Source organism: Lepisosteus platostomus, chromosome 1, assembly GCF_059453375.1.
Source record: "Lepisosteus platostomus isolate fLepPlt1 chromosome 1, fLepPlt1.hap1, whole genome shotgun sequence".
NCBI lineage: Eukaryota > Metazoa > Chordata > Actinopteri > Semionotiformes > Lepisosteidae > Lepisosteus > Lepisosteus platostomus.
The window spans coordinates 6,502,902-6,529,690 of NC_142611.1; the positions used below are offsets into that span (position 1 = coordinate 6,502,902).

At 37.4% G+C, this 26,789-nt stretch overlaps 2 protein-coding genes across 6 annotated transcripts; both read left to right on the plus strand.

Annotated features, from left to right (window-relative positions):
• Positions 1-521: 521 nt before the first annotated feature.
• Positions 522-8,112, plus strand: LOC148677597 (uncharacterized). 5 transcript variants are annotated; one of them, XM_088598565.1, is made up of 12 exons: positions 522-629; positions 1,470-1,534; positions 1,641-1,751; positions 2,114-2,164; positions 2,516-2,782; positions 3,122-3,175; positions 3,693-3,914; positions 4,793-4,852; positions 5,283-5,378; positions 5,997-6,050; positions 6,906-6,944; positions 7,324-8,112. In XM_088598565.1, the coding sequence occupies exons 2-12, from the start codon at positions 1,481-1,483 to the stop codon at positions 7,819-7,821; spliced, it is 1,506 nt and encodes a 501-aa protein (XP_088454691.1). In that variant the 5' UTR covers positions 522-629; positions 1,470-1,480; the 3' UTR covers positions 7,822-8,112. The 5 variants fall into 5 exon arrangements, with proteins under 5 accessions (XP_088454691.1, XP_088454780.1, XP_088454863.1 ...); XM_088598654.1 differs by having other exon boundaries at positions 3,696-3,914; XM_088598737.1 differs by having other exon boundaries at positions 3,155-3,175.
• A 7,316-nt stretch (positions 8,113-15,428) lies between these two features.
• On the plus strand, positions 15,429-21,972 carry LOC148677598 (uncharacterized). Its single transcript, XM_088599000.1, has 10 exons — positions 15,429-15,546; positions 16,651-16,713; positions 17,167-17,196; positions 17,873-17,941; positions 18,687-18,758; positions 19,659-19,685; positions 19,800-19,868; positions 20,595-20,633; positions 20,724-20,775; positions 21,703-21,972. The coding sequence occupies exons 1-9, from the start codon at positions 15,466-15,468 to the stop codon at positions 20,748-20,750; spliced, it is 477 nt and encodes a 158-aa protein (XP_088455126.1). The 5' UTR covers positions 15,429-15,465; the 3' UTR covers positions 20,751-20,775; positions 21,703-21,972.
• Positions 21,973-26,789: the final 4,817 nt, after the last annotated feature.

The following is a 26,789-nucleotide window of genomic DNA, read 5'->3' on the forward strand; positions in this document are numbered from 1 at the left end:
TTGTTTCATCACAGTCCTTCAGGGGCTTGGAAAATAAAAATAGCCTCAAATAGAAAAAAATACTAAGGCTACTGGAATATCAATATCAACTTACTATGGAAAATAATGATCTTGAAATGGAAGCAACAGTCTGTTTACAGATAAATGCATAAAAACACATAAATAATATTACTATGTTTACAGTAGATTTAATTTCTTCACATACAGTACAAGTCATTTTGGTTGTTAATTAGCTGCAAAAACAGCTTGCCCTTTTAAAGTTTCATTGCTACAGTAATTGCAAGTAAATATAGTAATAAATAAAAATCTCTTAAGTGCTTTTGTGTTCGCACTTTCACATTGATTTTTTTTTCAGACACCTGCTGTATTGCAGCTCAAGACAAGATGTAATTAAGCATAATTTGTGGTTGTCTGTGTGTCAACTTTCTTCATGTTGTGGAAGGTAGGTCCACTGAGATCATAGCATTCTCTTAAACTGATTGGCTGGCGTTGTCCAGTCAACAGAGTTTAAATTCTTCTTGGACACAATGATTTCGCATTCGGAAAGGAAAGAAGTCTTTTTCAAGTGAATCTCATTCAGTTCTACGGACAACTATTGTGAAGAGATCGCACATAACTCCAAGGACAAGGTAAAAACGTATATTTTTTTGCTTCATAAAGTTAAAAAGCTATAAATCATTGTGTTATATCATAGTAGTTGTTTTGTTCGTTTTCGCTCTTGATAAATTGCTTTGTTATATTTTATATAAACTACCTCTTCAAATGAAGTTTGTTTAGAATATTAGTCCATTACTAACTACAATCTTCTCTATCTAAAAGAAAAGGTGAAATAGGATCTTAGAGAAAACTTTTTTGAGTTACACATAAATGAGAAAGTGTACATATTGAAATGATATTCAAGCTGTAATTAAAAATCAGATGTATTTTATTAAATGAAGTGTAATTTGCAGCAATGTCTTGTAAGATTACATTAATGCACACAGTAGTTTTGGGAGGTAATATGCCAAATTCAGCTGCTTAAGAATGAGGTGTACATATTACAGATATGTTTGTATTGCTAGACTTCCCAATTTCACAAATCTTTAAAAAAGAAAACAAAATTATTATTTGACCTGGATTAAATGGAGTTAAATTAAAGAAGGAGAACACCATTGGCACTTTCTCTATTTAATTTCACATCTTAGTTGTTGATACATATAAGGATACAATATTAGCAAATCTGTGACTTTCAGATCTTACAGTATCATTATTTACAATGGAAGTAAATTATTTTTTAAAGACCAGTCCTACAACAGAAACTCATTCAGAAAGTCTGTTCAAGGATAACATATGAAATCAGTATGATGCAGATATTGTACAGCATAGCAGAAAGCCATATCTGAATACATCTAAAATATTTTGCAGTTGTTGTTTGCTTATTAAAATAGAAAAATAATTATATTAGAAAACCGTGATTTATTTATTTTTAGAGTGTTCCAGAATGAGATCGGCAATTGTGCTCATGTGCCTCATAGGCACAACGCTTAGTATGCCAGTAAGTACAGTATATTTTTCATATTTTTTATTTTCTTAAAATTTTATCAGCCAGCTCACTTTCTTTTCAAGGAAACAGCAGTGTGCAAATAGCTATCTTTTCTTAGCTTCAGGTCTATCAGCAGTTACAACGCCAGATGCTTCAGCAGATTCACCATCAGCAGCAGCCTCAGAAGCAGCAGGCTGGGAACCCACGATATTTCAGTCTGAGCCAAGAGGTAATGAGAAGCTCACCTCCGTATTGTTGAGAAAGCTTGAGCAAATACCACACACTGAGTCAGCATCAAGTGTATTGTATTTTAATTGTGCCTTACCCAGACTGAATATTACACATGTGACAATGTCAATGATTTCAATCTAACTAAAACGTTGAGTATTGAAGTACCTTCAATTTCCTTTGATAAAAACAGCTATCATCTATTACAATACTGGACATTCACAAAGATTATAAGCTATTTATTTAATGACATTAAATAAAATGTGATCAGAAAAAAAAATATTTTTTTAGAAAACTGAATTAATCTGAAACAATAAGAGAAAGATTGTAAAAATAATGCAAATTCCGAAACTTCTTTTTAAGACGATGCGAGAGATGGCCCGCTACAAAGCATTCATGCAGCAGCAGTCGATGGTAAGCTGTTGATTCTTTTTCTTTAGGCAATCAAACACACAATATTAATTGTTGATTTTGCCGACTCACAGTTTTGGTAGAAAAAGGCACAGGCCATAGCCGAGATTTTATGTGTTGAAGTACGCCAGTACTTACCCAAAGAGGTCTCAGATTAAAACAGTGAATGTTTCAGATCATTCAGCATACAGAATACAACTCTCTTTAACTTTGGTTGGGTTCTCCCAGAAAGTAATATGTGATCAAATATGGTGATTACTCACTGCTGCTTCAAAGCAACACCAATAGCTTATAAATATATATTTAACACTGACACCACGCTTTGACTAACATGTGGACTCTGTTGCAATCCAGATGTTTCCCTCTCTGAACATGCCACCACACAGCACTGGACTGCAGCCCCCACAGAACCCTCAGTTCACAGGGGTACAGCTGCCTCACAACACAGGGCTGCAGCCCCCGATCCAGGCTCAGCCGTCTCAGACACCAACAAGCCAGGCCCCATCACAGCTCCCACCCCAGGGGCCCTCACAGCTGCCCCATCAGATGACTCCTAGCTTTCAGCCCGTGGAGTATCAGCCAGGCCTGCAGCAGATGCAGCTAGTACACGCGGAGCAGCAGGTAGGTCGAGATCCGTAACTTTGGAAACATTTTGCGCGGTTCCTCGACCTTGCTCGGAATCTCGGCGCTTTCTGTAGCGCTGAACGGAAAAAACAGTTATACTTCGTTTGATTTTGCTGCCATGGGTTGTGGGACTTTCAATATGTCTTATCAAGTAATCGTCCAGATATAACCACACAAATATGGAGTTTTTTAGTACATTTCTAACACACACGGATTCCAAAAATAATTCTCAAATAGTGTAAAAATGAACTGTATAGCGGTATATGACTTAAATAATAAGACAGAATAGTGTTTCTTTAATTGTTCTTATTTGTCGTGTTCTTTCTTACTTCGTAGTATGAGTATGAAACTCCTTTCTTGTTGCCTCAGGTCCCAGGACAGCAGACACCAGTAAGCATATCATTTTTTTGCATAATTTTTCAAAATTGTATAATAAAAAGTGGTGTTAAAACTTTAAAATACTTACTGTAAATATCTCATGACCTAACAAAGGAAGATCGAAGGTTGGGCTTTATTTGAACAGTAAACTTAATATACCGCTTGACTATTACTGATCTTAGAACAAGAGATCTAGTTTCATTAAGAACATTAAGAGAAAGTAAGGTTGCAAACAAGGTGTAGCGATTTGGCCCATCTAGGCTGTTTGGTAGCTAATAGCTAATTGAGCCAGGGTCCATTCCTTTCTTGGAGGAGACTTGAGTTAAGGCTTCGGCAACCTGGCTAGGATGCCTTGTTCCACACTCACACAACCATTCGCAGTTTCAATGTCTGTCTTCTGGTTTCTGTTCCTCTGTTGAGTAAGCAGACTCCCCACGGTAGTAGACAAACCAGAATTCCGCTGAACTTTAGTATCTTCACGGACAACGGAATGCATTATCGGATTGATCTCGGCCTCCTTCCTGTGCAGCAGGTTGGTGCTACAGCAGGAAGTGCTCCAGCCACACCTACAGCTCCAGCAGCGCCCAGACAGCAGGGTGACCAGGCAGGGCAGCAGCACCCCACTGCGCAGGCCCCACAGCCTGGCATCCAGGTGCTGCAGCCTAACATTCAGATTCCACAGACCGGCATCAACGGACCACAGCCCGGGACCCAGGGGCACCAGCCAACTCTTCCAGCCCAGCTCCCTCCAGTATGTTGGCGCCATTTCATTACAAAGCAAAAGAGAGGTTGACTCCATGGTTTCTGTCGAGATATTGTAAAGGGAATAGTTTCAAGCTGTACAGCTCGAATGGATAGCACCCATGTTAGAAAATGGTAACCTGTCAGTCAGGAAAAGTGAAGCAAGCAAAGCACACCATTTTTCTCTTTAATTTTTCTTTGGAAAACCATTTATTTGTGTAATTAAATGCACAAGAACACATTTCATAAACTATGCATCTCTTTAAAAACTTAAGCGAGGGCTTTGGCCTAGCAGACTGAAGGATAACTGGTGAGCAAGTGAGAAATCAATTGCATAGAGTTTCGATTGGATAAGTTAATGCTTCATCCTTGACAAGGTTTGCATTTGTCGTGTCTGTACCTAATGGTGTTATCTAATATCTGCAGAGATTCATAATTAAGACTCTGGAGAAATTGAACCAAAACGCTAACTTTAGTGTTGTGTAGAAAATGAGTTTTGTTAGTGGTTCAACCAAGAGACCCTGCAGAGTGTGATCCTTCTCAGTCCAGGCTGAGAAACAGCCTCCTGAGACCCTTGTAACCCACCTGGCTCCTGTGAGCTTGCTGTGTCGTCAGTGAGGCCTAACGAGCGCTCGCTAATATCACTAACTCTGCGGGGGGTGGGGGGACACCATGGGTGTTACAGAAGCAAAATCGAGCTGACCAGCATTCAGCACCATCTCCACTTAAGGTTATGAAAAAAGGAGCTATCTTGGTATGGCAGCATTTTGTCTTTCAAACATTTGATTTCACCATGTACAACTTATAATTCTACCACAGCCATACAGAGGCCAGGTCTTGATCCATGTTTTATTTTAACACATCTCCCAATGCTGTTGATCCATTCAGGTGTTCAATACTTTTGGAATTTTACCCATCATGCCACCACAGGCCCAAGATGAACAGCAGGTTGGAATCTGTTCTATAGTGCTTTTTGAATAATTGCCTCTGTTACAAAAGGTCCCCAAGCACCTACTTTGAATATTTAAACATACGTTGTAAAGGTTATATGTACGTTTTTCATGCCAGTAGATGGCAGTAAAACAGTATTGTAAATATTATATATTGGTAAAACTCTATTGATATGAACAATGACATTTAATCAAATATGAATGACATTTTATAGACCAATAATAATAATAATAATAATAATAATAATAATAATAATTTGACATGATTTGAGATCCACAAGTAAATTATTATAAATAACAGCAGTTACACGTTTACTTGTGTGTAATGATTGATATCAATAGATATTTTGCAATGCCAGTTTAGTCATATTACAGTACGAAACCCATTGAGGGCAAACTAACGCTGTTCTTTAATCTTGTTGTTTCAGTTTCCTGGTTATGGCGTCTTTTTCAATACTGCTTTCCCCCAGCAGCCAGTACAGCCTCCTCAGGCTGCACAGCCCGGTGCCCCACCACAGCAGCAGGTACGGGCCGTACGCTGCCAGGGAGCAGAGAGCCGAGCCTCCTTCTCGATAACAGCACCCTGCAGCTGCAGTGATGCAGGCGAAGCACTGTTCAAACAGTCGATACGAGCCCTGAATAATTAAACAGGCTGTTCACTGCGAACCATCAGACTTGTTCTAGGCCGACAGAGCCCTGTCATCTCGAACTGAGCAGTATTGACAGAGGTAACATACAAGTAACACAATATGGAGCAGACTCAGGAAATCATGCAGAGGGCTGATAACGTGACTCAGTTTAGCGCCTCGCAGAGACTCATGCCAAAACCATCTATTTACACCACAGCACTGTGGCAGAAGTGGCCGGGTCCACCCTGTTTGTGTGTGATGGCAGCTTTACAGAGGCCTTGTTTAGCCAACTGCAGAAAGACCTGAGGATTATACAGTCCCTAATCACTGTGTGGTTTGTTCAATGGCGTGTTCTCCTAAAGGAGATACATTTAAGGAAGTAGTTTCAAAAAGCATTTGACAAGCACTGGGTCTTACCATGTCCTTCACTACTATTCTATTTTTATAATTGTACTATATTACGATTGTATTGTATTGTATTTCACCAGAATCCTTTTTTTTTCATTCCCACAGATGATTCCACAAATCCTTTATCTCCAAATCCAGCCAATGCAGTCTGCCATGGGGGTAAACACCAGCACTTCATCGTTATTATTTGCACCGTCAACATTCTTTATTTTCATCATTTAAACCAGGAACAATTTTTCTTAATTTACATAATTTAGTCAGGAACATTTCTGTGTTGGTGCTTGATTGTAATCTGTCATTTACTTACAAAGAGCTGTAGTCAATCAGGATATCTAATTCAGCTGATAACTTCCCAGCCTGTGAATCCTGTGATTAAATCAAAATCAGTAATGGCTGGATATTTTAATAGATTGTAACTTTCTGTATTACATATTTAAATTTAATAATTGATTATGAAGTGAAAGTATAATTAAATATAAGTCAATCTTGCATAATATCCAAACCATAGCACCAGCAGTTTTGTCACCTTGTAGCCTGATTTTGTCAGGTTTCTGAAGTTATTCCAAGCAGGGCCTAGTGTTGGGATGGGAGACCTCTGAGAAAAGCCACATTGCTGCTGTTATTGGTGCTGGTGGCACTCTTTATCTCTAAACAAATTTGGTGCTGCTCTGTGAGATATTCATTTTTATCTCAGCAATTAATATGACATATTAAATTGAGATCTAACTGTACCCAGTGTAATAACTAAATTCCACGCTGGGTTTGCTCAGAAGTTCTACTTTACTGTACAGTATGTTTAATCTAAATTCAATTGGTGACAAAAAACATTCTCAATTCTCAGGCTGAACTGCCAGGTCCTCTCCTGTATGTGAAGTTTTCTGACATGTTTACGGATGCAAAGCGCTATATTTAAAAGCATGGAATTTTATTACACTTGTATTGAACATATAAACAAACTTTTTTGAGCACATCTTTAATGCGGATCAACAGCCATTACATTTTCTTGCCTTCTAGGGTGGTGGCTTCGGAAGTGCTAGTTCTGAAGAAATGCAGGTAAATATAAAACCGTATCCACCATTGTACACACAGGGAACGTACAGTAGTAGTTACCAATTATAAATTATTGAGGTGTTTTAATAATTAGATTAGTTAAATTTCACCCCAAATACTGTACGTATGATTCTCTCCCATGTTGATGTCTTATTTAAAATGCACCGGACAAGCCCAGAGGCTATACTGACCTCATTAGGGCAGCAGCTTATAGGCATTCAAATGTCCAGATTTGAATTTCCATTCAAAATTTCAAAATTTACAGACCTACTGTAGCAAGTCTGACAGCCATTTGCGCTGCCCAGTCTGACACAACGCTCGCACCCCCGAGTTCACGTCCTCAGGTGCAGACGTTTTTACATTACGTGTGTGTTCGTCACAGGCAGCAGGAGGGGTGGCTGGCTTTGGAGGGTTTGTTCCTGGCTTTGCCGGATCGGGCTATGGCGGATTTGGTGGCATGGTGCCCGGGACAGAGGGAGTTTTCCCCACGGGACAGGGGATCCTCCCGGTAGCCCCCGACGCCGGGCTGTTCCCAGTCGGCCAGGGCGGCAGCCCCACTGCACCTGCCGTCTTCCCAGCAGGGCACGGCAACCTGCCGCCCACACCAGGCACCACCGTGCCGGTTCAGGGAAGCAACAACCAGCCCGCTCCACAGTCCAGAGACCCCGCCTTCAGCATGACCACACCGGCCGGCGTCAGGGCCGCGACAGCTGGGAATCCGCCCGCCGCCGCCGCGGGCACAGCGCAGCCCAACGCAGCCGCCGCCGCGGCCACACCCGCCGCCGAGAGGGTGCATGTCAACCATGCAGAGCGCAACATTCCCGCCGATGACGAAATGCCCGAAGCTGATGACTATAGGGCTCCTTTCATCTACCCCTGAGAATGTTAATTCATTCATGCCAACATGCCGAGCGGCACCCGTGACGTTTCACACTTCCAGTGAACAGAGATGACTGACGTATCAGCCATCAAAGCCTTTATGTTTAATATTCGAAAGAAATAGTATTACTATGTGCAACTTAAACCGGTAACTCCATCTTGTTTCCTTTTATGTTATGTACAAATTAAAATTGTTTTAATGTTTATGTTAACCTACAGTATGTTACTGTACTTTTTTATGCATGTAACACATTATTTAAAGATATTTAAATAAAGTTTTCCAAATGCAAAACCGGTAATCAAGGCTCTCTGACTTCATAAGCCTGAGGTGATCATCATGGGGAAAAGGTTTAAATGGTTTGCAAACGGTATGCAAGCTGTACTCTAGGTAGCGTTCCAAACTGGTATTTTGAAGTTGAAGGTTCTTTTCAAGATTTCCAGAGTACATGAAGATATGAGATATGGGTTATTGGATTTAGTCAGAGATACTATAAAATAAACGTTCAATTAAAATTAACCTATAGCATGAATAAAAGCACATAAGTAGACCCTCAGAGATTATCTGTTTATATAATCAAAATAAAAAAACATATAATTAGGAGAAATGGAATTGAAGTACATACGTAAGGAATTTCATCATTAATTGGTGTTTGAAATGTTCTCCATTACTGTTCCAGTCCTACAGGGTAGGTGTGATTCAGATTTAACAATTGAAGAAGATAATCTGGCATTTAAGAGGCTAGCTAACGGCAAGGCTCCAGCCACGTACGGATTAACTGTTGAATTTTATTAATTATTTTGGAAAGACTTAAGAAACTCTCTATACCAGACCTTTTTGGAGTGCATATCCAATAATTTGTCTACTACTATGAGACAAGGTGTCATTACATTAATCCCTAAAACAGGTAAAAATGTAAAATATATTGACAACTGGAGGCCAATTTCATTATTAAATATAGATTACAAGATTGTATCACATGTCTATGCTAACATATTAAGAAATGGATTATCACAAGTAATAAGTGAGACTCAAACAGAAAAGCCCAAACAATTCAACCCAAAAAAACCCCAAAGCAATTCAAAGAAATTATTGAGGCAATTCCACTTGTTCTCCTAGCTTTGGTAAAAACTTCTCTATTCATAGTAATATAATTCTCCTTATACCAAAGATCAAAATTGGAACTTATAATATCTTGGAATAAAGTGCAATAATAAATACATCCATACTATTATGGCTGAGAGATTCTTCCCAGCCATCAAGGATAAAGTAATTTTTAATTCTATATTGTAGATGAGGATTCTCTATTCTCCGCTAGAACCGAATACATTACTTTCCCCATGCAACCAAAAACCAAGGATATTCATTTTAAAATACTGAATAACATATATCCCTCTAGGGAATTTCCGAGAAAATGGTTCAACTTTGACTGTAATACATGCACCTTCTGTGAAACAGATAATGAAACAACTGAACACATTTTTTTCAAATGTCACCATTCAACAACTTTCTGGCACTCTGTTTGTTCTAGGCTATACAATAGAAATATTTGTGTAAATCTAACTTTTAAAGAAATTGTTCTCGGTGTCTCGAATCCAAACAACGAAGTCCGTATAATGGTAAATGTAATTCTCTTGTTTGCAAAATTTTATTTTCTACAAAAGTCTTTTAGCATATAAACATATTTAATGCAACCCCTAATATCACATAACCTCTGTACTATGGACAAAGTGTTTTTTTTGGGGGGGTTGTTTTATTGTATTTTTCCCCCCGTTTCATTCACTTGTTGCTACCTTGTTATTTTCCTTGTTATTTAAATAAAAATAATTTTAAAAAGATTTCCATCAGGGTTGAGAGTTCAACTCCTCCCTTTTGCATAAATTAGATATTCCCTGCTTGCTTTGCACCACGTATAATCAGTGGGCCTGGAGCATGAGAAATAAGGATTAATTTCTTCAAAACAAAAAGGATCCTGTGGACATCCCCATTTTTGCCAACATGGTGTTGTGAAATTAGTAGTCACAGTGATGTCTATATTCACAAACACTCACTTAAAGCAACTGTTTACATTTGTAGGCAATTGTGATAGAGGAGGAGACTTTTCCAGCAATCACAAACGCTGAGTTGACAATTGACTTGTCTTAAGCTTTTTGTTCGGCATCATGCACTACAGATTCTTCATTATTTTTTCATTCACTTAAAGTCTGTATTTTGTTTTATTCTTTTAAAATAGAACTAGTTTGTTTCCCCCAGAGGTAACAGCTCACCTTTATTGCTTTAAAGCTTTTTCTAAAGGTGTTTGTGTTATTTATTACTGCAAAACATGTGAGCAAAGAAATGCTGAGCATTGATTAGCGTTCCCTAATGTAATTTGATTTTTTGTGAATTCTGACTCAAACAGAATTGGTCATTTGATTTCATATTATTTTCAATTGATAATAATGATAATGATCCACTCATGTTCAAAAACTAGCTTTTACTTTAAGAGCAGGGGTTCCCAGTCATGCTGGAGAGCCACACTGCTGGTTTTTGTTCCAGCCTAGTATTCAGTTACACAATCAGACTTTGAAATATAATTAATTTCAGATCTTAATGATGTTGGAGGCGGCTTTTCAACTGTTGCTTTTTATAAATGAAATCTAAAACTTTTGAGTAGAAACTTGCAAATATTTCCTTCAAGCAGCTTGTGAGTTCAGGAAGGGCTTCAATTATATAACCAAGCTCAGCTGGAATGAAAACCAGGAGTGGGACGTGCTGCTTTATAGTGTGATGAAGCCCTAAGACCACAGGTGACACGGCTCCCTCGTCAATTAATTAGTTCAGTTATGTAATTAAGATAAGAGGTGGAATGAAAATAGATTTCTTACTTATTTCCTTTATTGTACCAGATGGAATGTGTGCTTTGCAAGCAGGTGAAACACAACACAACACACAACACATTAACCCTTTAACAAATAAGAAACATATGTGCAGAACATGAGAAAAACAAGTTACCATCTTAAGTAATTTTCACAATTTAGAAAAAAAATGAATTGAGTCATTAGAGTTTGAGATAGATATATGCATGAGGAAAAATATATAATTAAGCTACATCTTGGAGCAGTAGCTGTCAGTTCAGGTCCTGAATTGTCCCTGTGACTGTTGGGTTTGTTTCTACTGGGCCCTCAATTACTAGTGCAAATTGGTGACTATAACTGTCAGGCAGAGATTTAAAAAATATCCTAGTTAAAGTGCAATATTTCCAACAACTAGCAAAGAGAACTTAAAGCAGTCTCCCCTGAACTTGCTAATTAAGATTTTTCTACTTTACTTCTGACTAATCAGTTCTTAATAGGTGATCAAATGCTGATGAACAGGTGGGCATGACATGAACTGACATGAACTGTGAGTCATAGTTTTTCCTTAAGCCCAATTGGTTAGATCTCAGTTAGCACACCAGAACACAGAACGAGGGCAGTACGCCTTATGAGAGTGGTTCATATCAATTACTATTTCTATTCATCATCTTAAAAGCTCAAACCCAATTTTTAAAAAGGCCTAAAAAACAATATATGTAGGTTATCCAGGATCATGATTGGTAAACCTTTTCTGAAGTCTAAATCAGAAAGCAGGTGAGTTAAAGGCATCAGTTACTACTTAACACTAAGTCATGACTTAAAACCAGGACTGTCAACCCCTTATAATCATGAGTCACAGCCCAACACAGAAGACACAGGGTGCAAGGCAGGACCAATGTTAAAACAATAAAATACACAGTATTGTTCTTTTGTGTTTCTTAAACTCTAACACAAATGTATGATTTATATGTTTTTAGAATTTGTCAATCTTTTTTTCTGTCCAAAACATGATATTCTAAATAAATCTGTTTTAATGCTCATAGTTTACACCAGTCTTCTCACTCTTTGAAGTTGTATTGTAAATTTCTGCTTCTCCTACTGTATGTCAGCTACTGTGTTTTGTAATTCTGGATATTTGTAAGCTGGATGAGTGTAACTCAGAAGATATCCCCTAAAATCATGAATGCAAGCAAAAATAAACGAGATTGGAGTCATGAAATGTAGCACTGCATTTGCAATGGGAAGATAAGCATTGTAAATCCTTCTAAAGATGAATCGTTGATAAAATGCAAACGAGAAGAAAGACAGCCTTCATTTGCTTAATGAGATGAAAACTGCAGGGTCAGCCTGTCTCTGTCCTGGGCAGACATTCCTGAAGTCAGCACAGAAGCAAACATCTCCTCATCTCCGACAACACGCAGGAGAAATTTGCAAAGAACCTTTCATTTCTTACATCTTACAACAAGTAAACTCAAAGGGTGTTATTAACAACTCAAAAGCGTAAGTATGGCCTTTGTCTTAACACAGTATATGCAAGGACAGCATTAAAAATGGAGAACAATGACTTCACTGATGAATTATATTTAGTTTCTTTGCTCTAAAAGGAAGCACATTTTTCTGTTTATATCTCAACTTCTAAGATTTCATAATAAACTGCATTCACGGTTGTGGTTTGATTTATTTTTGAATGATCCAAAAGTTGTACCACCAGACAATGAAAATAAAAATACTATTAATCTTTTCTTGAACAATCCAAGACTTCTAAATATAGTAATAATGAAAATGAATAATGTCTCGCATTAATTCAGAGAGAAGATGATGCCAAAACAAGTTTAACCTTATCACAGACCCCGAAAAAAGAGCCAGTGTAATGGAGATTGGCAAAGCCTGTCAGGTATCATCACTCAACTATATATAAATATAGTAGAAACTTATATTGATATAAACAAAGCCATGACTTTCCATATTCTAGTAACAATGTGGTCTCCAGTGGATATTGTCACAGAGTGAGTGTGAAAGAAAGTTTTTAAAAAGCAAAATATTTTAAAGATAAAAAGCTAATGGTAAACACAGCCCTAGCCACACTAGTGAAAGTTATTACCATCATAGAAACTATTCTATATGCTACACTGGTGTATAGATTTTATTTTTAAATCTGTGTATGTATTAGAACACAGACAATAATTTATGGTATCTTTAGTGTTTTAATTAAGTACTGTAGCTATTAAAAATATAAAAAATAAATGTTCTGTTAGTGACATAAAAAAGACGTAACAAACTTACAAGGAGTTGCCTAAAATCATACTAAGAACCCACTTAAACGCCATGTTTCATCACAATATATACAGTATATACAGTATGTGCACAAAAAGGTAAGGGCACTATAATGACAGGTGTATAACCTAGAACTACAATGCCATTCACTCTAATTTATACTGGTAATATTAGGGCCTTCTTGAGCTGTTGTTAATATCAACATTTATTTTCCTCAGTACAGTTTTTACGTATACAGTACCAACATGATGAGACAGCTAACACCTCAACAAATTAGTATTGCTAGATTGCTTACCAGTATTATAAATTGTTTCCAGTTATATTAATGACAAGGAACACCTGACAATGAGTATGATTGGAAAATGAGATGGATTAGGTACTTCAACACTTCATAATGGATGCTTGTGAGTACTTCACTACGAATTGTTGATATTAAGTTTTTGAAGATTCTGATCAATGGGAATTAAAGTTTGCTAAATAACAGGCTTGGATTCTTTTCACCCAGACTAAGGTGTACATCAAAGTATAATTTAGCAAGTAGTAAGTTATAATATAAGAAGACACAGGTAGAGACTTTTAGTACTGTATATTATTGATGTTCGTAAAACACATTGTAAATCCTGGTTGTGAATAAATTGCCTAAGATGCCTGTACAGCAGTGCACTTTTTCGAGTAAACCAGGAAGTTATATCTCTCCCCTTTAATAACTGACATTTCTTCAGTAATATCTAACTTGCACTTGCATGCCAAAAATCAGCTCAAAACTAGCCTGGTTGATTCTCTTATTCTACCATCTTGTACGTAAGATTCGACTTCATTGTTTTTTGAAATACTGAAACATTTCGATCTTCTCCCTTTCTCTTAAAACCAGTTTCTTTATGTTTGCTACAGTTTCCTTGATTACCTTGCATTTTCTCTTCTTCCCTTCTGCTGTACTATTAGGGGGCATTTCACTGGCTGTATAACTTCAATCTCCTGGTCTGTCTCTCTCACTCAGCCCACACCTGCTTCTAATCCCTTGACTAATTTTGTGCCCATGCTCATCGATGCAGAACTGGGAATCTTCCTGCTGGGCATCTGATGGCACATTCCCACACAGTCTCCTACTTTCCTCATCCACTCTTTCTCTTCTCTTCATCCCATTTGTCTTTAAAACCAGTTGTCTGCAAACATTAGATCTGTACAATCTTCTTAGTCAGTTATTCAGTGTGTGTGTACAGTATTGAGCAAATGTTCCATTGCATCACAACCTACCAGCACTGCTCTCCTACATGAGTTAGAACAAAAGCACCTTTTTCCTGAGTTCTTTCTTAAGTTAAGTATTTATCTGTTACTGATTAACTCCATCTTTAACATAAAGTGCGCACTGGAGTTTCTCAAGAAACAATCATCGTTGATGTGTCTTCCACCACAGTTTCTTGAGCCTCCACTCACACTTCTAGTGCTTCTATAACATAGAATATCCAGAGATGAGTGTTGAATCTCCTGGAAAAAAATCACACTTTTGTTGCCAGGCCATCCTGTCAGCTTCCTTTGCTGAGGTTACCATCCACAATATACAGTAGAATAGCTCAGGCTTTCGTGTCGAATAAACCTTGTCAAATCTGCTCCCCTTCCTAAAGGCTTCACATTTGTCACAAGCATGCTTTTGATACTGTTTTAAAACTTTTGCCCCCTAAGTGACCACTATTTTGCTAAAATACCACCCTTCCCATCACACAACCTAAACATGGAGAGATAAAAGTACTAGCTGTACTGAACATCAAAAATTAATCCTCCAGGTGAGTCACAAAGGTGCTCAAAGCATCCCACAAACAATATACTGTAATTGTGTTGTGAATGATGTTGCCTTGGATAAAGGAATCAGCAAGATGAGAAAACATTTATTTCTTAAGGTATATTAGTTATTTAACATACTTCATTTGGCTAAGGATATTTACTGACACAAAAGTGTGCAGAATGAAGCACAGTTAATATAGCATACAGTCAGCAGAAACGGAAAGAGAAATCTTTTCTCTATAATTTTTTAAAGTGCCATTTTACAACTACTTAACACAATCTTCAATTAGCCAAAACAAGTGTCTGCCTCCAAGATACACTTTAAAATATCCAGGAAATGCCTTAAACACCTGAATCTTATTTGCATGAAGGATAAATACCCTTTCTGCAAGACGCATTATGTGCATATGTCAGCTGTAATTTAGGAGTTGATGTATAATCTCTACACCAAGCAACAAACAACAAATATTATTTATCAACTGAAACAATAAACTTTGATTTAAAATTAGAAAATTAACAATCAGCTTTCTGGTTGCCACTTAGACTTGAACTCATGAAATTAACCATAATAAATATTAAAACTGCTTTATATCGCTTTCCTTTTTCCTGCTGTAAGCATCATCTAATGCTATACAATTACATAAAATCTATGCTTTAATTTTAAATAAAATTAAACTGCTTGGCATTACAGTTTAGGTTTTGCTGGAGCCCTGTTGTGCTCCAATTGGTTGCTGTCCAAGTGAAGCAGGGTTTAAATATGGACGCTGGAGAGTGCAGAGAACAGAGAAACAGGAAAGACATCTCTCTGCCACATCTAAGCACCAGTCATCTAGGAAAGGTAAAGTAATGAACATTTTTTTAATTTTTTTCATTCAATTCCCCAATGGTTAGGTCTAATAACTGCTAGCATTTCATTTACCGATTTATTGATCTCTTTTATTTGTATAATTATCCATAAATATGAGAGATGTGACTTTACAGCATTCATTAGAAGTTCAAAACGAAAGGCACTTCACATGTACCTCGTACCAAACACCATTTCATAGTGGTCAAGCGATCCTAAGATCAGGTGGTGTTCCAGTTTCTATAAAGTTACCTGGTAAAAAAATATACACTATGGCATGAAGTGAAAACTAACAAAAGTTTTCTAAATTGTCAGTCGATTTATAAATTACCACTATAACCAAAATTACAGTATTTGTAATTAAGTTGCAGGGAGATTTATAAAAACGGACATTCAAGAGCAAAATAAACTTCCAATTTTTCTCTAAGAGTGCAATATTTACATACCTATCGTTGCATAGCATGTAGAGTTTAGATCAAATATGCAATACAGAATTTATTTTTGGAAGTCAACCTATTAGACTTTGCATGAAAAATAAGCATAGCTTTAAAAATCTGAAATTGTATTTTTTTAGCACTTCTATTCATGACACTGATATTTTTCTAACTACTGTATATGCCTGCTCTCGTTATTTCAACTAACATTCTAACACCTGCAATTTTAGTCCATGTTTCTTGACCATATTTTGTTCTTCAGTACGTTTTTCATAAATGTACTACTGGATTTCTACCTGCTCATTTCAAAGTTCAGTCTCTGGAACTCCTGAATTCCCAGTTGTGTTTCTTTACATTTCCTCTCTCCAGGCAATAGGGCCTCGGGTTAGATTTGACTTGCAACTGTTACAGTAGCTGTTGCAAGTCTTAGGTGGTGCGTAGCCATGGAGATCTTTAAAGTAGATGAACTGAAAACCCAAAACCTACAAAGCAGACACATTCCACCATAATAAAAGATCTTTCGTCCCTTTTTAAACTGTTATGTTTTATTCTTTTGCTTTATCATTATTGGAGTCTGCTAAGTTCATCACTTTTCCAGTATGCAGATTTCATGGCACATCTGTTTGTCTGAGAAGAAATGAATGTTCTCTCTTTTGCTCCTTAGGCTAACATCATGCAGTCTGTAGCAGTGCTTGTGTGCCTTCTTGGGACAACCCTGGCATTTCCTGTAAGTATGGCTTTTAAATATAAGATACAAAACAATTGGTTCAAAGGAACAACTTTGGGCCTAACAGAGATTCATGCATTTTCTTCACTTACAGTATGTATAATGTATATAATATAAATAAGATTTTTGTCATCTTATTTTTGGGATTTGAAACTCTTGATGATTACTCTATATATACAGTATAAGTACATAAATGGACAACATACTGTAGCTCTAAAAAAATGCACAGTAAAGAATGGAACACATATAACAGCAAACGTAACCCAATTTTAATTTTAAATTAGTAGTAGTTTGTCCCTTACTGCTACAACCCTCTTGGCAAAGAAGAGCCTCCTCTTCCTGATTTTAATAGAACTTACACATAGTTTACATCTGTGCCCTGTTTCACTGTGTATGTTTAAGATCATTTCTCATGCCCGGTGTGAAAAATTTTCTTTAATTTTTGTTTTATAGTTGAGTCCATTTGGCAATGTGGGATCAAAGGTAAGAAACTTAAAGCCAGTGTATTTACACACAAGTAAGAATTTGTGTTGTAGGGAGATTACATCATTCTTAAATCAAACACAAACCTGCACAAAAAAAGCTAATAAGTAAATGAATGTGTAAAAAATCATATATACAATTCTTATTACTGAAATAGAACAAGCAATCATGTCCAAATCTCATTAAAGAAAAAAAAAACTAAAAATCTTAAGGATTGTTTTTCATCAGTTTTATAATTTTAAAATAAAAATTGGAGCAGTATGTGCTTCAACAGTAGAGTTTGTGGAGTATTTTGATTGGAACTATGCAAGTGAAGGAAATATTATCTGCCTTGCTTATTGAGCTGAGTTCATAAATTCTAGTCCAACCTCTAGATTTATTTGTAGAAAAGATATTTTCTTCAGAGATACATGACAAGTTTAATAATTGTTTGCTGCCAGATTTTGTTACCCATCAGACAGAAAAATATTGGCAAAACACACGACCACAACATTAAGAAATATACTGTTTTAAACAGTTCAGAACAGTACAGTACATGATCTTCACTTCACTGCAGTACATGATTTTAAATATCTGTCAGTGTGTGTTTCATGTGTTTCATGGTATTTAGTCTAATATTAAGAATCCAAACTGTGCAGCAGTGAATTCAGTCATTTCTCCTTCTCACCCTCAACAGCCTCTACCCTACCCACCTTCATCTCGGACACAAGGACTCGGAGCTCCTGTTATCCTTGATATGGATGTAGTGAGTGATCTGATCAAAACTTCACATAGTGTAGAAGGTCCTTAGATATCCTGCTAGCGGGTTTGTTGATTCCTCATAGGAAAATACAGATTAATATTTGTGAAATGATTTTATAAGTACATATTTAGGTCACAGCAGTACACAGTTACAGTTTTTTGTATAGATAAAGAAGAGGTAATAATGTGTTACTATTTGTGAGTGTTGTAATGAACAACATTATGTATCTGGGAGTGTGTTACATGGGACAGAATGAAATTAACAGACAAATCCTTAGAATGCCACAGTACTAATGTTTTTATACTAGCTATCATCGAAAAACAAAGAATCAGTTGGAGAATGGTACAACAAACCTATTAGTTTGTGGAGTGATTTGATCGGAAATATACAGGTGAAGGAACTTTTATCTGCTTTTCTAACTGAGCTGAATAAATGAAACTTCAATTCTAATCTGACTTCTAGATTTGACATGATGAGTTATTTTCTACACAGCTAAAATACACGTTTAGTCATTATTTGCTGCCAGATTGTTTTACCTACAGTAACAGACAGAAGCAAAATGGCTAAATATGTGACCACAACATTAAGAAATGTCATCTCGTGCACATCTTAAAGAGTTCAAAACAGTACACGAGTTCTGCTTCACTACAGTCCATGATTTTAAATATCTGTCATATTTTTCATATTAGTTAGATTGAGTCCAAACTCTGCAGCTGTAAGTTCACTGATTTGTCCTTCTCACCCTCAGCATCCAGCACCCTTTGCACCTTCATCTCCGACACAAGGACGCGGAGCTGCCGCTAACCTTGATGTAGATGTAGTGAGTGATCAGATTTCTTCAAGACTCTGTCTAGTATAGAGGGCCCATAGAAGGTCCTTAGATATCCAGCTATTGTCAAGTACGTGTTTGTCAATTTCTCATCGAAAATAAAGCTGAATATTTATGAAGTGTCTATTTAGGTCACGGCACACTACCATTTGTTTTGTATACTGTAGATTAAGCAAAAATAATAATGTGTTACCATTTGTGAGTCTTGTCAATAGCAACATGATGTATTTGGGAGTGTGTTACATGGGACAGAACACAGGCGATAGACAAATCTTTAGAGTGGCACAGTACTAATGTTTTTCTACTAGCTGTCATCATAAAAACAAAGAATCGGTTGGAGAATTGTACAACAAACTCCTTAGCCATCCAGCAGCAGTGGAGAGACAGAGCACGTTTTCTTCTTAGTTGGATCTGGCCAACCATTATAATGTTAAGGAGTATATACAGACTGGCCTGTGCTGGTATCCATGGGTTCTTGATATGACAGTGCCATGACTTCTCCTTGATATTGGGTCATTAAACCCAATAAAAAAATATTCTTTTAGTAGACCTCTTTCTTTAAGCAGTTATGAAAAAGAACGTAAGGGGGCAAAGTCTTTTAAGATTATATAATATATAGACAGATATCTTAAAAGGAACATCTTTCAGGTTTGTTATGTTTTAAGAGGTGGCAATCAAGTTGAAGGATGGGAACAAAGTTCAATGAACTAGGTCTTTGAAATGAGCTTTTCACAAAGCTGAGGGAATTGGTATCCGAGAGCATGTTAATTCATTTTCCTTTCCATGATAGGCAGGCAGATAGCAATGGCTTTGTGTTAGCTTTAGTGACTACATTCCTAGCACTCTTCAGTTCTAATACTTTTTGATTCTCTTTGTTTTTTCACCTTTCAGGTGATGCCTATGGGATATCCCCAGCAGGTAGGAATGTACATTTTTACTTAATGAGGTTTTACAAACAGTAGCACAGTAGAACTGAATACAATAAATTCATACAGTAGCTTTAACACACACTCTATTTATTTTGTTTTGTAGATGTTGCCTTCTGTTGGATTCTCTAACCCCATGATGCCTCAGTACCCAGGGAGAATGAGTCTTGAAATTGTAAGATTTTTTTTCCTATTGATTCTTAGCCTGAAGGATAAAAAGTAGTGGTTTTAAGAGATAAATAGATTTTTTTAAAACAAGACTCTGCATGCTGTTTTTCATCAGCTATGAACTATTGTGAACTAAAGTATAATGTTCGGTTGGTTTCAGCGGTTAGAATTAGTGCTAGGATAGTGTTGCCAAGAATTTGTTAAATATTAATTTGGGCTTTTTATCCAAAGCTACTTAAATTCATACCATTCTATGTAGCTGGGTATTTTACTGTAGCAGTTAAGAGGAAGTATCTTCTTCAATGTTACAACAGAACCTTCAACAACCAACTGATAATCATGCAATGAGACAAAGTCAGAGCAATACTTTCAAGGGCCAATGGGTTGCTCAATATAATCTAAACTTTTCAGTTATTATTTCACATGAATAACTGAAGACAGCAGGAACAACATATTTAGAATTACGCAAAAGAAGAGGTTTATTTGTTTGTAAAACTGCCTTCAGCTGACAGGTTGTTGTCCATTACTGGAGATATACAGTATTTTGGGTACTATCTGAAACTATATAAAATTCCACAAAAGGTAAATTCTCTAAAATACCAGCAGTTTTTATCTCTAAATGGTTTTGCACCAATATACAACTGTAACTCGTCATACCAGTCAACACTATTTTATATAAACAGTGTATACGGTGTATATAATAATCAATAATATCCATTCCCTGTTTTTGCAGCTTTATCCATTTGGCTACCCACCACAAGCACAGCAACCTGTAAGAACAGAAAATATCTGACTATTTTTGACTCTACATGTTCTCCATAATTCTCCAGGCTTATACATATTTTATATTTCTCTCTTGCAGATGTACCCATTTTATATGGGATATTAATAGACCATATGAAAAGAATCATAAGGTAAGCATTCTTGCTAATGATGCATTTACAATTGTGTCTGTTTCACAGAATTCAAAAAGGTAATTATTATATTATTATGACAACAACACTAATAAATGATAACATTGATCTAGAGCTGTCATCCCAAGTCTACAAGAATATATTGGGGACCAACTTCATTTGCACATCCATAGATGCAACCATTATGGATGTTAACGTGTTATAAACGTGCTGGATTTGATATGCTAAGACAAGACAATTTTTGGTTCTCTGGTGGCTACATTGGAACAGGAGTTACTTTGAGTGAAGTGTGGCGTCACGTGGGGGCGTGCCCAGTATGGGGGCGGAGCCCTGGAGGAAGGGTGACGCCTCACCTTTGTAGTCACAGCTATCCCAGCCACAGCTGTGCAGGTCCTATACAGGGCACACTGGATACCCCACGAAGGGACGAGCAGGGACACCCCCAGAAGGGGGAGTTATTTACAACAGTCCCGGAGGGGATTGCACCCACGTAAGGTTTTCTTTTAATTTTTGCCTGTCCCAAGTTTTGTTTTTGCCTTACGCGCCCTGCTCTACCCGGCTGGACCCCGTTCAACAGGGTAAGCCCAGGCTGGAGGTCGCGAAGCACAGCAGTACACCTTTCTTTTGGCCTTTTTGTTCCATTTTTTGTGTTATTTGTGGTCCCTGCTAATCTCACACCGGTGCTTCCGTCCCTCAGTTAGGGGTGTTGACGTTTTACCGGTGCCTGCCGCGGAGCCACCCACTCCCACACTGTTACAGAAGTAAAAACTATTTCATCTGCACCTCAAAGTCATATTCTGTTAATATATAAGACGTATTTAAAGCCTTCTCTGAGATGTATGCAGTCCGGCACATACTTAACAGAACACACCACAGCTATAATTCTGTTTTATGGGATTTATAAACAGTTTTGTTTTTTTCACCCAGGGAAGCAGAAGTATGAACAGTGTGACAACCCCCTCTACATCGGCAAAGCTGAGGCACCTGCCTTTGCTGCGAACATCGGTTTAAACAAAAACTTCGCACTTCATTTTTTCCTGTAATTTCCATAATTGTTTTTACAGAATAATGACATCCTAAAAAGTAGTTCATCCTAAATGGAGTTGCTATGTGGAGAGAAAATGGTCTGATAATTGTGTGCTTAGGTATTTCATGTACTTTTTATTATGTCTTTAATAAAATATATATAATGCAATACTTCTCTATTTTCGGTAGTATTTTTGTGAATTAAATGCATAAGTCACTGAGTTCAATGACCAGAATGAAAAATTGCATCAAATCATATTTAATCAGAAGCATGCTTTGTATTTCAGCAACAACAAGTTTCCTTTAAACCAATTATTCCCAAGTTATGAATGACAAACATTCCATACCTATTCGTATCATTTGCACCCTAATGGAAGACAAACATGTAGACTGCTCATGTTAATTTAATAACATTTAGCAGGCCTTTCATCCAGCCCAGCTAAAACCTACTTAAATATGGTACAGTATATGGACATACTGAATGTTGTGTACAATGAAATATTGTTGAACCCAAAAATATACACAATAATTATTCAATAGTTTGGGTACCCAGCTTGTTAAATTAAGGAAAAGAAGGCTGCTGAATGCATTATCATAAGAGATTACTCACACCAGGCATATGCCTCTGTTGATCACTAAAGGCAATTGCTGATGATGTTTCAATTCAGACAGCCTGATGCAAATTGGTATTTGCATCAGTGAACAGTCCAGCCTGGAAGGTTTAAAAGCCAGTATTGCTGGTCACAATAGCAAGAGTACGGACACCATAAAAAGATACATCATGACCTAAACCCAAAGTATCCAATAAATGGCTGTTACAGCCACGCCCAGAACATCAACCCGCCACTGGACACTGAACAACATCTCCCACAGGGAAGATCATGTGTACCGTTTGGTTTAGTTCTCATCAATAGTTTCCCAAAGAAAATCACGTTTTAAGAGAGACAGCAATGTTACCACCCATGTGAATTTTAACCATTTCTTCCAATTCAGTTGGAAATGCTAACCACTGCCCTACCGGGTCACCCCAAAAATCATTTTTAAAGCATGGTTTTCTTATTTAAAGAGGATACACTTTAGTGGCTGCTGGCTCGGGATACATTTATTTCAGGCTCACAAGAAGATTCACCTGAAATTGAAAATTCCTTACACTTACATAACGCTTTCCTGGACACTCCACTCAAAGCGCTTTACAGGGACTGGGGATCCCCTCTACCACCACCAGTGTGCAGCCCCACCTGGATGATGCGACAGCAGCCAGAGTGCGTCAGTCAGCTCATCACACATCAGCTATCAGTGCATAGGAGAGTAGAGCAACGAAGCCATTTGATAGATGAGGATTATTTGGAAGCCATGATTGGTAAGAGCCAGAGGGACATTTGGCCAGGACTCTCGGGTAACACCCCTACTCTTTTCAAGAAAGGCCCTGGGATTTTGAATGATCACAGAGAGTCTGGACCCTCAGTTTTATGAAAGGACAGTGTATTTGTACAGTATAGTGTCCCCATCACTGTACTGGGGCATTAGGACCTGTCATGACCTCTGCAGCCAGAGGGCGCTCCTTCTCTGTCCTGTCCCTAGTTTCCTGCCTGCTGTCCTTCCGGTCCCTCTCTTTCCCTTGGCCTATATACAGTATTTCCGGGTCTTGCACTCTGTCCTGGCTCAGCATTAACATTCGGATGTCCTGAGACCCGCCTAGCACCAGGTCGCCCCACGTCCGCTACCTGAGGGTATAGGTTTCTATACGGCGTTCCTGAACTCTTTGCACTATGAGCCCGGGCCTTTTTCCCGTCTCGCCGCTACGCATATGGGTCTTTTTCCACTCTCCTGCTGCCCACGGGTAGTCCCTTTGGACGTCCGTGACAGGACCCACACAGAACACAGGGTAACCTCCCCCTACTGGCCCCACTAACACCTCTTCCAGCGGTTACCTTAGTTTTTCCCAGGAGGTCTCCCATCCAGGTGATGGCCAGGCCAACACCGGCTTTGCTTCAGTGGGTTGCCAGTTGTGAGTTGCAGAGTGATATACAGTAGTTGCTGGCAAATTAGAAATGAGAAAAAAACCTATCAAGACAGAAACAAGCCAGGGGCCATAAAATGTTATTACCAGGACCTGGAGAGAACGATGGACCTTCAATAATGGTCAGTGGAAACAATGGTTAGCTGCAAAAGGACACTAGCACTGACATGTATCAAGTCAAACACTGAAGGATGTGCATAGATTTTGAGACTTTGAAAAGTTTGTCCTTTCAACATGTTCCAACAGCTGTTACAGTAAGATCAACATCCACACAATCCGTCATATATCCAATGAGATAATGCCTGTCCTTACCAAGAAAAAGCCCATCCATCATTGTCAGAGATGGCATCTAAGCATTGCATATTAAATAGAGGAACATTTTTGCAGACCTTGTGCACCATCATTCTCAATCCCAATTCTTATCATCACACTGCATACAGACTTGCGTTTGATCTATTGGCAGATACAGTACACCATGTACAGTATTATTTAAATACTATAGCTGTAGACTATAGTCTAAACGCAAATGCACCATGTGACCCACACAGCAAAAAAACTGTATTGTGTATAACACTCTTGTGCACCTAAAAGAGCATTCTGTGAATGAAATATGTTATATGATTTCCTGAAGGTTCATTTGACAAAATCTTTGTTTGTTTCAGTTTATCATCGGAAATTGCAGGTGTGAAAAACCACAGCCTGCACTCTTTCAGACTGATCCTGTTCAACAACATAACACTGTGAAAATCCATCTCCTTGTTGTCAATAGATGCAGAACCAGCTAGCGCAGAAACTCAGAAAAGAGTGGTGTGTTCTGCCACTGCCTATCTTGTTTCAAATTCTGCTGCAAGCATTTGCCGTGGCTTTGGGTGTGTGTTCAACAATTGTCTTGTTATGCGGTGGCGTTTGAGCTACCAGAAGGCATACAATCGATAACACTACCGTATCACTTGTCCCAGCAAAGCAGAACAGAGGCAAATTGGCTGCTGAATGGACAATAAAACTATGTGCAACTTATTACTGCAGCTTTCCAATGTTCATTTACCCTGATGCATAGTTCCTCTCCAGGTGTCAGTAGTAACATTATATAGGTGAATGATGAAATGGTGGCATTATAGACCGTACTACAGTTAGAATGTGCACAATGAAGGTACACCATGACATCCTCAAAAGTGGCATTACATGAACTCAGCAAATTAAGTTGTGTTTTTTACTGACCTCTTAGCAATTCAGAAATAATGCTGACCATCAAAATATTCTGTAAATGTTTACTTTTCATTCTCATTTATTTCCTCTCAGTATATTCCTATGTACACAAAACACAGCCTTCGTTTTAGCTCCTTTCTGTTAAAAAAATTCTGTTAAAAAAGATAAAAATTCAATAAACATTGAATTCCCATTCTGGTTCTATGATTTTTTAAATCAAAGTTTATTTTAAAAAATGCCAAACCCATGTCTACTTCTCGGTGTACTCTAAATGTGCCAAGTCAGCTAAATGGTGCAAACTGATAGTTTCCACTAACCCAGTATTGGGCATTTCCATCTTTAAACAGCACAGGGAGTCGGTAGAACTCAGTCTGTTTCTTGACTCACAAAGGAAGGGTCTGTGTCAGTTTATATTATCATCAAGTTCATCTTTCCCTTAACTTCAGCATTTTTTCCTTGGTGGAAACTTTAATTAAGACCATAAAAGATGTGTACTTAAGTACTGTGATAAGGAAATCACCTTCAGTGTAATACCACCCAATTTGAACACGATAAAATGATCCATCCAGGAAAAAAAACACATTTAAATTGCATTGTTGCAATTTATAAAATGCTTGCGTTTACAAAATAGCTGCCTCAGTAGAGACATAACCATTTGCAGCATTATATTCTGCCAAATGAGAAAATGTAAAATAAAGAGTTGAAAGTATGCTGTTCTGCTTTCACCTAAATCGAGTTCAACCAGCTCATCAATTTTCTTATTGTCCTGCTAACATTACAGTTCTAGTATCACAAGCGATCATTTCTCTGAACTTGCCATCTTCAATATCAATTTTCCACTATAATAACAGATCAGAGGAGCAGCAATTCTAAAGAAGACTTGTATGTTAACTTTTACTTATATACCCTAAATGTACACCTTTATCTTCCAAAGCCTTTGCATGAAGTTGTCCATTTATTCTGTAAATTTTATTCTTACATGGACAAAAAAGGTATAAAACTATATCCGTAAAAGGTATTTACAACTAAAGACAAAAATCTTACATTCTAATAAGAATCATAAGTTAATTTTGTGACCTCATCTTAAAAGATATGGAGAGGGATTTACATACATACCGTAAGTTTGTTTAATTGAACATAATGCTGCAGTTATACTGCGATAACCCAGTGGGTGTGAATATATTAATAAAGGAGATTTTAATATAAATATGGAAAACAAGCACAATATAAAAGTTAACAGTCACAGAAGTGATTATTACTTTTTGTCAAAGGATGCAAGCAGAACACTTAATGGCTCATGTTCCTTCGTATGGTAAAAAAAAGTAGCAAACAGTGCAGCAATCTTTACAAGACAAAAAATGTATTTACAATAATTTGCAAACATAACATTTTGTGATTACAAGGACTGTAGTACTAGGAGCATACCTTTATGTAGAACCAGAAAAAATACAACTGTACCAACTGTGAAATACAACTGTACCACGCATCTGAGGTACAAATACTATGCACTGTAGGAAAACTTTAACTTTAATAGTATACTTTAACAATTAATGAGAGTATCCAAATTACTGCCATGAAGCCATGGTATTTATTACAGTCATGTCCGTATTTTTGTAAGAGAGTAGCAGTTGAAATAATAATCACAGATGATTCATTTCCCAGATTCTTGATGTCTTTACTCAATTGTATGTTGTCTGCATCTGCATCAACAGTTTTAACTCTGCATTCACAATTACTGAGGTGTGAAATAAACCTTTTTGGC

Excerpts from the sequence above, each read along its gene's own strand:
- LOC148677598 (XM_088599000.1), top strand. The coding sequence starts at position 15,466 with ATGGACGCTGGAGAGTGCAGAGAACAGAGAAACAGGAAAGACATCTCT. Across the intron at positions 17,942-18,686 it reads TTATCCTTGATATGGATGTA|CATCCAGCACCCTTTGCACC; the intron begins GTGAGTGATCTG and ends TCTCACCCTCAG. Across the intron at positions 19,686-19,799 it reads CTATGGGATATCCCCAGCAG|ATGTTGCCTTCTGTTGGATT; the intron begins GTAGGAATGTAC and ends TTTGTTTTGTAG.
- LOC148677597 (XM_088598565.1), top strand. The coding sequence starts at position 1,481 with ATGAGATCGGCAATTGTGCTCATGTGCCTCATAGGCACAACGCTTAGT. Across the intron at positions 2,783-3,121 it reads TAGTACACGCGGAGCAGCAG|TATGAGTATGAAACTCCTTT; the intron begins GTAGGTCGAGAT and ends CTTACTTCGTAG. Across the intron at positions 4,853-5,282 it reads AGGCCCAAGATGAACAGCAG|TTTCCTGGTTATGGCGTCTT; the intron begins GTTGGAATCTGT and ends TTGTTGTTTCAG.